This window comes from Scyliorhinus canicula, chromosome 9 (assembly GCF_902713615.1).
Source record: "Scyliorhinus canicula chromosome 9, sScyCan1.1, whole genome shotgun sequence".
NCBI classification, from domain to species: domain Eukaryota; kingdom Metazoa; phylum Chordata; class Chondrichthyes; order Carcharhiniformes; family Scyliorhinidae; genus Scyliorhinus; species Scyliorhinus canicula.
Genome location: NC_052154.1, coordinates 25594409 through 25606978, shown reverse-complemented (window position 1 = coordinate 25606978; position 12570 = coordinate 25594409). Strand labels below are relative to the sequence as shown.

At 47.9% G+C, this 12570-nt stretch overlaps 1 protein-coding gene across 1 annotated transcript in view; it reads left to right on the top strand.

Moving 5' to 3' along the window:
- vps9d1 (VPS9 domain containing 1) overlaps nt 1-12570 on the top strand; it is a 132194-nt gene that overhangs the window by 68514 nt on the left and 51110 nt on the right. The window contains exon 12 of the mRNA XM_038806367.1: nt 9213-9418. Coding sequence (XP_038662295.1) covers nt 9213-9418 — 206 coding nt within the window. The remainder of the gene's footprint in view (nt 1-9212; nt 9419-12570) is intronic.

Here is a 12570-nt window from a genome sequence, read left to right as displayed (position 1 = left end):
CAGCCTACCTCTAATTCCTTTCCCAACTCATCTTCCTATTTACGTTTTATCTCATCTATCTGCGATTCCTCCCACTCCATAAGCTCTTTTTAGATTTCCGATACCTTCCTCTTCCCCCACCCCCATTCTGGAAACTACCTTGTCCTGTATCCCCTGCGGTGGTAGAAGCGGGAAGGTTGAAACATGCTTTTGCACAAAGCCCCTTATCTGCAGATAACAAAACCGATTCCCTCCCGGCAATTCAAACTCTTCCAGCTCTCCAAACCAAACTCCCATCAATAAATAGATCCCCCAACCTCTCAATACCCGCTCTCTGCCACCTCCGAAACCCCTCATCCATCTTCCCGGTACAAACCGGTGATTACCACAAATTGGAGCCCACACTGATGCTCCCTCCACTCCCATATGCTTCCGCCACTGCCCCCAAACGCTCAGGGCCGCCACTACCACCGGGCTTGTGGAGTACCGGGCCGGAGAGAATGGCAGAGGACCCGTTATCAATGCCCCCAAACTTGTGCCCTTACATGACATCACCTCCACCATCCACTTCCTAATCATGGCTATATTTGCCAGCCGTTAGTAGTTCCTAAAGTTTAGCATGGCCAATCCACCAAACCCGCACATCTTTGGACTGTGGAAGGAAACCGGAGCACCCGGAGGAAACCCATGCAGACGTGGGAAGAACGTGCAGACTCCGCACAGACAGTGACCCAGCCGGTTATCAAACCTGGGACCCTGGAGCTGTGAAGCAACTGTGCTAACCACTATGCTACCGTGCTGCCCAGTTGTTCAACTAAACGGGCCAGATTTATTTATGTAGCTGCTCTCAACCCCGTGCCACCTGAATATCCAAATAGCGAAAACTCCCTCCCACCACTTTAAACGGCAACTCCCCCAGTCTCCTCTCCTGCCCCCTCGCCTGGATCACAAAAACCTCGCTCTTACCCATATTCAATTTGTACCCCGAGAACCGGCCAAATCCCCCTAAGATCCGCATAATCTCTCCCATTCCCCCTATATAACGAGACCCTGTGTGCCATCCCCCCTCCAGACCAGCACTTTCATTCCCTCGATTCTCTCAGCGCCATTCCCAGTGGCTCTATAGCCAAGGCAAACAACAACGGGGAGAGGGGACATCCTTGCCTTATCCCTCGGTGCAGTCTAAAGTAGCCCGAGCTCACCCTGTTTGTCCGCACACTCCCCACCGGTGCCTGATACAGCAACTGAACCCAGTCAATAAAGCCCTGCCCAAACCATCCCAGGACCTCCCACAAATAATTCCATTTGATCCGGTCAAAGGCCTTCTCCGCGTCCATAGCAACCACCACTTCCTCTCTTTCCCCCCCCCCCCCCCCCCCCCCCCAACCTCAGGAGGCATCATTATCACATTCAGGAGCCTTCTAACATTGGCTGTTGGCTGCCCGCCTATAACAAATTCCGTCTGGTCTTCCCCTATCACCCCCGGAACACAATCCTCTATCCTCGAGGCCAGAATTTTGGCCAGCAATTTGGCATCGACATTCAGTCAGGAGCTTGGTCTGTATGACCCACATTGCTCTGAGTCCTTCACCTGCTACAGGATCAATGAGATTGAAGCCTGTGACATTGTTGAGGGAAGAACATCCCGCTCCCTTGCCTCATTAAATGCCCTCCCCAGCAGCAGACCCAGCATCCCGGAAAACGTCTTGTAAAATTCTACTGGGTAGCCGTCTGGTCCCGGGGCCGTGCCCCACTGCATGGCCTCCAATTCCTCTACTATTTCTACAATCTTGATCGGGTCTCCCAACCCCTCCACCAACTCTTCCTCCACCTTTGGAAACTTCAGCCCTTCCTCACCCCCTCCACCCCAGTGGGGGGGCTCCGACTCATACAGCCGACTGTAAAACTCCTTCAGCACCCCATTCACCCTACTGGGTCCAAGACCGTGTTCCCTCCTCTGTCCTTCACTCTTCCTATCTCCCTGGCCACCTCCACTTTCCTTAGCTGATGTGCTAGCATCTTACTGGACTTCTCACCATACTCGTATAACGCCCCCTGGCCTTCCTCAACTGCCCCACCGCTTCCCTGTGGATATCCGACCAAACTCCATCTGCAGCTTCTGCCAGTCCTTCAACAGCCCCGCCTTCGGAGCTTCTGAATACATTTCGTCCACCTGGAGTATCTCCCTAACCAACCTATCCAGCTCTGCCCGCTCCACCTTCTCCCCATGAGCCCTCATCAAAATTCGTTCCCTCCTAACCACTGCCTTCAGCACTTCCCATACCGTTGCTGCCAAAAAGTCCCCCGTATCATTTATTTCCAATTAATTCTGGATGCCTCCCTCACCCGCCCACATACCTCCTCATCCGCTAACAGTCCTACATCCAATCTCCGTTGCGTGTGCTAACCCCCATCCTTGCTCACCTGTAAATCTACCCAGTGTGCGTCATGGTCTGACACAACAATCGCCGAATACTCAGCATCAACCACTCCTGCCAGCAAACCCTTGTTCAAAACCAAAAAAATCAATCTGGGAATACACTTTGTGAACATGGGGGGAAAAAAGAAAACTCAGTCGCGCTTGGTTGTCTGAATCTCCACGGATCTATGACACCCCCCCCTCCCCATCTGTTCCATAAACCCCTTTAGCTCTTTTGCCATGTCTGGCACCCTCCCTCTCCTTGAACTTGACCGATCCAATCTCGGATCAATGTTCATATTAAAGTTTCCCCCCATCCTCCATGATCAACCTGTGCGAGTCCAGGTCCGGAATCTTCCCCGACACCCGCCAAATAAACACCGCGTCGTCCTAATTTGGTGCATAAATATTCACTAATGCCACTGGCATTCCCTCCAGCTTCCCACTCGCCATAACATACCTACCCCCTGAGTCCACCACTATATTCCCTACCTCAAATGACACCCGCTTATTGATCAAAATTGCAACCCCTACTAGTTTTAGAGTCCAGCCCCGAATGAAATAGCTGCCCAACCCACCCCTTCCTCAGCCTAGTCTGATCTTCTACACTCAGGTGTGTCTCCTGTAGCATTGTCACGTCTGCCTTCAACCTCTTCAAGCACTCGAGCCCTCTTGACCGGCCCATTCAGCCCTCTCACGTTCCATGTGATCAGCCTGGTCAGGGGGCACCCCCCCACACCCCTTCCAATCAACCATCACCCTTCTTAGGCCAGCCTCCAGCCCGCGTCCTGCGCCTCCTCAGGCCCACCCTCGGGTGCCCACTGTCATCGGCCTCCAATTTGTCTCCAAGCGCCAGTCCCCCCCTTGTCAACAGAACATTTTTCGCCCAGCCCCACCCATAACAAAATAGCAATCCCAACCCCTTTTAACAAACTGGTAACCTGCTTGCCCCCCGCTGTGCTTCCGTGAGCTAGCCCACCCACCCACCCGCCCCCCAGCACAAACATACATACGCAAAACATAACAATCCCCAGCAAACACGAAAAATAAAATTCCACCCACCATCCCCCAATAAGAACAAAGTTAACCTGCATGCAAAACTGAGCAATGGCCCGAAAAGTGGTACAAAAACACTATACAGTATACACAGCCCAAAAAAGAAAGAAATGTAGCAGCACAGGTACAGAATTACTCTCCTCCAAGTTCAATGTCCTCCATCACCTGCCAGTCCCCTGTCCTTGACAAAGTTCATTACCTGATCCGGCGATCCAAAATTAAGTTCTTGACCCTCTTAAGTGGTCCACAAACGAGCTGTGTACAGCATGCCGAACTTCACCCCCTTCTTAAAGAGGGCCGATTTAACTTTGTTGAAGCTCGCCCTTCTTTTGGCCAGTTCCGCACCCAAGTTCTGGTAAATGGGCAGCTCGTTATCTTCCCATTTGCAGCTCCTCGTCTGCCTGGCCAACCTCAAGATCTGTTCTTTGTCTAGGAACCGGTGCATTCGTACCGCCATCGCCCTCGGTGACTCATTCATCCGCGGCTTCCTGATAAGTACTCTGGGTTTGCCCTCTCCACCTCCCCCCCCCCTCCAAGGGTTGAGTAAACGCACCTTCACCCAGTAGCTTCTCGAACATACGCGCCACATATACCACTGCGTCTGACCCCTTGATGCCCCCGGGAGGCCAACGCTCCTCAAATTCTGTCTGCGCGATTTGTTCTCCAGATCCTCCACCTTTTCTTGCAGTCTTTTCTGGTGGTCCCTCATCAGTTCCATCTCCGCCGCCATTGCAGTTAGCTGGTCCTCGTGCTCAGCCACCGCCTCTTCTACCTTCTGGATCGCCTGTCCTTTGCCTTCCAATCTTTGCTCCACCCGGTCAATCACCGTCTTTATCGGGTCCAGGTACTCTGGTCTTTGCTTGGCAATGCTCTCCTGAAGTAATTCCACCAGCTGCTCCGTTGACCACTGGGCTGGCAATCTCTTTTTTTAAAAAATAATTTTAATTGAAAAATGTTGTATTTATATAACAACAACGAACCGCAATAAAATACCAACAATATCAATAATGATAACATTCACCCATCCTCAATGAACAACAAAACATATTAACAACAACTTAAATTAACACAATATTAAGTTAAATAATCATAGAAAAAAATAGAAACAATAGAGAACACCCCCCCCGCCCCCCGGGTTGCTGCTGCTATTGACCAAGATACCTATCTTTGAGCCAGAAAAGGCTGCCACCGTTTATAGAACCCTTGTACTGATCCTCTCAGGGCAAATTTGACCCTCTCCAATTTTATAAATCCCGCCATGTCACTGATCCAGGCCTCCACACTTGGGGGCCTCGCATCTTTCCACTGCATCAAGATCCTCCACCGGGCTACTAGGGACGCAAAGGCCAGAACACCGGCCTCTTTCGCCTCCTGCACTCCCAGCTCCGCCGCAACTCCAAAAATCGAGAGTCCCCAACCTGGTTTGACCCTGGATCCAACCACCCTCGACACTGTCCCCGCCACCCCCTTCCAGAATTCTTCCAGTGCCGGGCATGCCCAGAACATATGAGCGTGGTTCGCTGGACTCCCCGAACATCTGGTGCACCTGTCCTCACCCCCAAAGAACCTACTCATCCGAGTCACAGACATATGGGCCCGATGCAGCACCTTAAATTGGATGAGGCTAAGCCTTGCACATGAAGAGGAAGAGTTGACTCTCTCCAAGGCATCCTCCCAAGTCCCATCCTCTATCTGCTCCCCTAGTTCCCCCTCCCATTTAGCCTTCAGCTCCTCCACTGACGACTCCTCCACCTCCTGCATTACCTTATAAATGTCAGACACCTTCCCCTCTCCGACCCACACCTCCGAAAGCACTCTGTCCATCACCCCCCGCGAGGGCAACAAAGGAAATTCCTCCACCTGTCGCCCAGCAAATGCCTTTACCTGCAAGTATCTGAACATGTTCCCTCGGGGGAGCCCAAATTGATCTTCCAGTTCCCCCAGCCCGCAAACCTCCCGCCAATAAACAGGTCCCTCAATTTACTGATGCCCGCCCTATACCACCCCCTAAATCCCCCATCAGTGTTCCCCGGGATGAACCGATGATTTCCACCTAATGGAGCCTCCATCGAGCCCCCTATTTCCCCCCTATGCCGTCTCCACTGTCCCCAGATTCTTAGGGTCGTCGCCACCACCGGGCTCGTGGTATACCTCTTAGGAGAGAGCGGCAACGGCGCCGTTACCAGGGCACCCAGTTTCGTACCTCTGGGTTGGCAATCTCAGTCCCTGAACCTTCGCCATGTTTTCCTGTGCTGCAGACTCCACTCCCTTCTTTGCCCAACGATCTTTCCTTTGCAGACCACTTCTCGCCACGACTCCATAAACTGGTGGGGGATTCTTGTCCTCTACCTCACCAGTCTCCAATTTTACCGATCAAATTCCCCACAAGTCGGAGGAAAAGGTCCCAAAGGTCCACCATGAGTGGGAGCTACCAAATAAACAATCTCTCACTCAAGGAACAATCTCTCACTCCACGATCGCCACCGGAATTCTCAATCCTGGGATATTTTAATGACCCGATTTGCCGTTTACATCCGTTTCACATGATGCGGAACAAAGCATTGCATTTAACGGGTGTGCCGTCTGCGCTGATTTTCTTTCACTGTAAATTGAGGGGTACAACTGACTACGTGCCAGTTCCTAAGAAGGCAAAGTTAGATTTCCGTTCATTTTGGCCTTCTTGGACAGACACATTTGGATTTATACAAAAGGTATCCCATACTGTCTGTAATTTCTGTTGTGAAAGTGTTGTTAGTTGCACATGAAAATGAAAAATTTTCACATCAAGGGTTCAACAATATTTGCTAACGAAGCACGAGAAAACCTTTCTTGACGAAGCAGAGAAGAATGAATTGATTAAAAAGGTGGCAGCAGGATATGCAAAGCAATATTTTTTAATGCTTAATTGGAAACAAAAATCAAGCCCCGGAATATTGTATATTTGATCGCTTAAATAAGGGAAGAGTTAACAAAGTGAGTGTTGTTCCTGTAGAAAATGAGCTTGGGGAATTAATAATGGAGAATAAGGAGATGGCCGATGTACTGAACAGGTATTTTGCATTGGTCTTCACTAGAGACAATACAAGTAACATCCCAGAAATAGTTGTAAATCAAGAATTGGAAGAGAGGGAGAAACTTAAGAAAATTACGATCACCAGGGAAGTGGTACCGAGCAAATTGTTGGCGCTGCGGGCTAACAAATCCCCGGGTCCTGATGGACTTCATCCCAGAATTTGAAAAGAAGTGGCGAGTGAGATAGCTGATGTGTTGGTTTTAATTTTTCAAAATTGCCCAGATTGGCAGAAGGTGCTATTAGATTGGAAAGTAGCAAACTTAACCCCTTTATTCAAAAGGGAGGGAGACAGAAATCGGGGAAACTACAGGCAAGTTAGCTTAACAAATGTCATAGGGAAAATGTTGGAAGCTGTTGGCAATTGGACAGAATCAACATGGTTTATTGAAAGGAAAATCATGTTGAAGCAATTTATTGACTTCTTTGAAGGAGTCACATGTGCTACGGATAAAAAGGAACCAGTGGATGTACACAACTTAGATTTCCAGAAGACATTTGACAAGGTGCCATATCCAAGGCTATTGCGGAGAATAAAAGCTCATGGTGTGGAGGGTAACATATTGGCATGGATATAAGATTGGCTAATGCACAGGAAATTGAGTAGCCATAAATGGGTCTTTTTCTGATTGGCGAGATGTAACAGATGTTCTGCCACCGGAATTGGTGCTGGTGCCTCAACATTTTACAAGTTATATAAATGACTTCAGTGAAGAAACCAAAGGTATGGTTGCTAAATTTGCTGACGATACAAAGATGGATATGAAAGTAAGTTATAAAGAGGATATAAGGAGGCTACATAGGGACATGGATTAAGTTTGTGGGCAAAGATCTGGGGCTGGATTCTCAAATAATGGGGCTATGTCCCCATGCCAGTGTAAAAACACTGGCGTTTCACTCTGGACTTTCCTTAAGAAAGACAGGGCCCCGAATGCTCTGGCTGCGGGTACAGAGCCCCGCACTTCTGGTCGGGAGTCCACGTATGTGCACGGCCGCGGACTGCAGCAGCCGCCCCGTGGGACATGGCGGACTCGGACCGCGGAGTGGCACCAGAAATGTAGCCTCCCCCGAAATCGCGCGCGCCCGTGGGCCTGTGACGCCCGATCGCTCCCCTGGCCGTCCATGAGGCCCCCTCCTGGTGCTTGATTTCCCCCCCCCCCCCCAACCCCCACCAGGGCGGCCGTGAACTGAGTCCGCAGTCGCCACCCGACGTTAGAACCATGCCGTCTGGAACTCGGCCAGTTTTGCGCCGGGGGGAGACCTATGTCAATTGCCCCCTACCCGCGCCGTGTAGTTCGCGCGTGAGAGACTCCCGAGCGATTCTCCAGGGAGCAGCGCCGGTCTGATTTCCGTGTTGACGGCCATTCTCCGCTTCCGTGCCGAATGCGATTTCGGCCCGGAGGCTCAGAGAATCCAGCACCCAATAAATGGAGTATAATGTGGGAAAATGCAAAATTGTCTATTTTGACAGGAAGAATATAAAGGAAGCCTATTATCTAAATGGTGAGAGATTGCGGAGCTCTGAGGTGTAGAGGGATCTGAGTGTCCGAGTACATGACTCACAAAAGTATGGAGGTATAGCACGTAATTGGGAAAACTAATAGAATGTTATCATTTATTGTGAGGGGAATTGAATGTAAAAGTAGGGATGTTATGCTTCAGTTATACAGGGCACTGGTGAGATCACATCTGGAGCATTGTGTTCTTCTTATTTAAGGAAGTGTGATGAATGTAGGAATTTCAGATTTGGGGCAGTAAGGATTAAATGCCTGGGTTAGTATCTGACTGCTGCAGTCATGTTTTTAAAAATCCTGGTTTGAAAGACAGCTAGGCATTTTGGAGCCTGATAGCACGTCCCTCATTTAACTATTTATGTTCCTACTTCAAATCAAAGGATCTCATTGTCACGTGCACATATTCGGGCTTGTTGACCGCCAGTCCAGTTGAGTTACTTTATGCAAGTGTCTGGTGGACTGAATTCTACTTTAAATTCCATATGGTGTTTCTTGTGACTCACAAACTAGGTTGAATGATTGACCATCTCTGTGTGTCGTATTCAGGTGTATTTTTGTCACATAGAACCAAGCATGGCTGCTGTTATGATCTGCTTAAATACAGCTGTTCTGAAAATATCAAAAAAATAATTGAGGTGAATTTTGGCTCCTGTTAAATCTCAGATGATAAAACTTTTAATATCTCAGCCCCAACTCCATTTCCGATTTAGCAGAGACGGACAAGGAACCGGTTTGGCAATTTAAATATTTAATTTAGACCACTTTTCAGAATTTGCAGTGGGTAGCCATGTTTTTGGAAACCTGGAAACAAAAAGGACAGTTTGGGGGAAGTTAAGTGCCTTTATAATTTTACTCCCCTCTTTCCCCCACAAGTCCCTAAGGCCATGGACAAAACCTGCCTGCTCCTCCCTGGCTGACGAGAGGCCAAGCCCATCAATCATGCTGACTTCTGTGCAGGGATCCTGGCAAACTAAAGAGTTGCACGCTGTGAAGTTAAAACTCAACAGCATGCAGGAAAACCTGGATTTCCTGTTCACACCCAGGTCATTGTGTACGAAATGAGCGTAGATTCCAAATGCATTGCCTTCCTTCCTAGAGTAACATGAGAAACAAATGAGTCTCACTATTCACAATGTCGTGAAATGTGTATAACATTCACTCTGTTTTCTTTCAGAAAAGTGAATGTGCAGAGGGAAGTAGCTCTCGAAAAGAGCATGAAATTATACAAGACCGTAGGCCCAGCCGATATTGGTGTTGCAGCCAAGCTTTTCCCCAAGGAATCTGCTTCTTCAATTGATTCCTACCCTTATGAAGTAGCAGTACAAGAGTTGAGGTTAATAACCAAAGAATATTGTCCACAAAAAAAGCTTGAATGTATTGGTAAGCATGTAATATATTTACTAAAGTTCTGGAATCTACTTCTCTTTTTTATCGCTAGCTTCCAGATAATTGGATTAGATTGAATTTGTGTTCTATTTATATTAGCTAAAATTTCAGTTTAATCCTTTGAAATGAAAAGGATTTTCATCTCAGTCTGAAAATTGCTTAGAAAATAAAATACAGCAGATGCTTGAAATTTCAAATAAAAGTACAAAGTGTTGGAAACACTCAGCAGATAAGGTAGTATCTGTGGAGAAAACCAGTTAACATTTCTTGCTTCATAAGAATGTAAAGGTCTCGCAGATGAATAAACTGAAAGGGGATCGCGGAAAAACATGTGCACACAAAGGAAAAGAAATAGAATAACCTGCAGAGTACTTAAGTGGCAAATCAGTGTTGGTTAAACGATACAAGTGAAATAGTTAATTGGGGACTTGAATAAAAGAAATGGAAGACATTTACAGCACATGACGTACAAGTCAACAAAGAGGCGAGACATAGACAAGTGAAATGGAAACATAAAAAACAAGCTCTAGTGGGTCTGGTATTAATATAACTGGGGGTTTAATTTGAATAATGGGCATTAATTAGGACATGCGTTTGTGCTCATATCTAGGAACAGGCTGAAACTGTGGTTGTCAGGTTGGATATGTACGCTTTGTAATGTGTGGCTCTGTAAATTGAAGCTTGAAAGTGCACAAAGACTATGATACAGTTCTATCCTTCACCACCTGGCTATTGTTGGTTCCTCTTTCAGCTCTTCCCATGTTACATGGGGTCACATGGGCATATTACATGGGCAGCACGGCAGCACAAGTGGATAGCACTATAGCTTCACAACGCCAGGGTCCCAGGTTTGATTCCCGGCTGAATCACTGTCTGTGCGGAGTTTGCACGTTCTCCCCGTGTCTGCGTGGGTTTCCTCCGGGTGCTCCAGTTTCTCCCACAGTTCAAAGATGTGCAGGTTAGGTGAATTGGCCATGATCAATTGCCCTTAGTGACCAAAAAGATTAGGAGGGGTTATTGGGTTATGTGGATAGGGTGGAAGTGAGGTATTAAGTGGGTCAGTGCAGACTCAATGGGCCGAATGGCCTCCTTCTGCACTGTATGTTCTATGTTCACCATAATGCCGGTTTGTCAAAAAACATTTTTGGATCTGGCACGTGACTTTACAGCCAAAGGCCCCTCCTGCTGCCTAACCTTGCCCATTTATCTGGGCTGGGTCTGGCACCAATACACACTGGGGTGCCCGCACCAGTGGCTGAGTTCTTTCGTAGGCAGCAGGTCCTGGGAAGGGACTTGAACCCATTAAGGCAGGAAAGCTACCCCCGAACCACTCCAACTCCCCCCTTCGCCACTGGGCTCTCTGAATTCTAAATCCCAGTAGCCTGTTAGAAGGAGAAATTTGATGGACACCGAAGACGTACACAAATTTGAAAGCATGGGGGTAGGATTAACCCCCCCACTCAAAGCAGAAACCCACATCCACCCATCACTCTCTAACTTGTTCTCTCCACCAACACTGCTTGACGTTCTGGACGTTCCCAGCATTTCTGTTTCACTTGTAACATTGTAAACTGTCATAAATCTGACAAAATGTAAATTCCTGACTGCTTGTTCTTTTGGCCTTGGATGTAATATCTTAATTTTTTAAAAACATACTTTTGCCACTGGTATGGACCCAAGATGGTGAAATGTGATTTTCCAACTGCAAAATGGCGTTTGTTGGTCATGACAACCCAGTGACAATTTTCTTTCCACCACTCCCTCAGCAACAATTCTTGCAGCACTGCCTCACTGCTGTCACAGTTGTTCCATGAAGGCAAAAACTTTTCCTAAATCTGATTATAGATAAACATATTAGCCTGTTTTTCAAAACACCAGACACTAGCAGACGGAATAGAAATAATCCTGCCACAAGACATTGATTTACAAATTTCAAGTTTTTTAAATCATCGCTTGCGGGGTAAACTAAAGGCATCAATGGTAGCATGTTTGTGATGTGGACTGTGACAAAGGATCCATTGTCATTCTCGGTCGGTCCGTGGTCTTTAACATGTATGGTCACACCATCGTCCTCCAATACCTCTCCACCTTCGTCAACAGGTTGGGACTGCTCTCACAGGATTCAATTCTTATCAACCCATTGTATCCAGAGAATCAGCTGCAATGCCTTCTCTTCCTGCTCTTGCACCATTAACTCTGGTGTCCCCATGGAATATGACCCCCTCCTATTTCTTATCTACATGCTGCCCCTTGGCAACATCATCCAAAAATACAGCATCAGTTTCCACATGTATGCTGATCACACCTTATTTCTACCTCAACACCTTTCTCAATATGTCCACTTTCTCCAAAGTGTCAGAGTACTTGTCTGACACCCAGTACTCACTGAGTAGAAATTTATTTGTATATACTGTGAAGGCAAAAAAAGTTATTGACTAAATTTTGGCACGGGCTGTGAGCTGGAAAACTGACCCCGAGCCCCCACTTTCCGGCAGTGGGACTGGCTTTCTGGTTTTACAGCAGGTCCCTTCCCAATTGACCACATGTAGGCCTACTGTCCAGTTATAAATGGTGGGCGGGCTCCTGATGTTGTGGGCTTATTCATAGAACTGGCAGCTCTGAAATCTCAGCAGCCCAATGGGAGAGGTGCCGCTTCTGAGCTAGGGGGCAGCATGCCACAGTGGTTAGCACTGCCAAGGACTTGGGTTTCATTCCGACCTTGGGTGACCATGTGGAGTTTGCAAGTTCCCCCCGTGTCTGTGTTGATTTTCCCCTGGTGCTCCGGTTTCCTCCCACAGTCCAAAGATGTGCAGGTTAGGTGGATTGGCCATGTTAAATTGCCCCTTGGTGTTCAAATATGTGCAGGTTAGGTGGGGTTACATGGTTCGGGAAGGGCAGTAAGCCTGGGTAGGGTGTTCTTTCATAAGGGTCAGTGCAGACCCAATTGGGCCGAAGAACTCCTTCCGCACTGTAGGAATTTTATGTTCTATGTATTTTATCTTGAGAGGCCTCAAAATAGAAGCACACTTGGACAGCTATGTAAAAATTAAAATTTAGGTGACCGAAGGCCCTATGGGTCAAAGAGAAAACCCTTCCAGGGAGAACATTGGGGCTACAGAAAACTGCTGTTTGTGCCTCCAACTCCA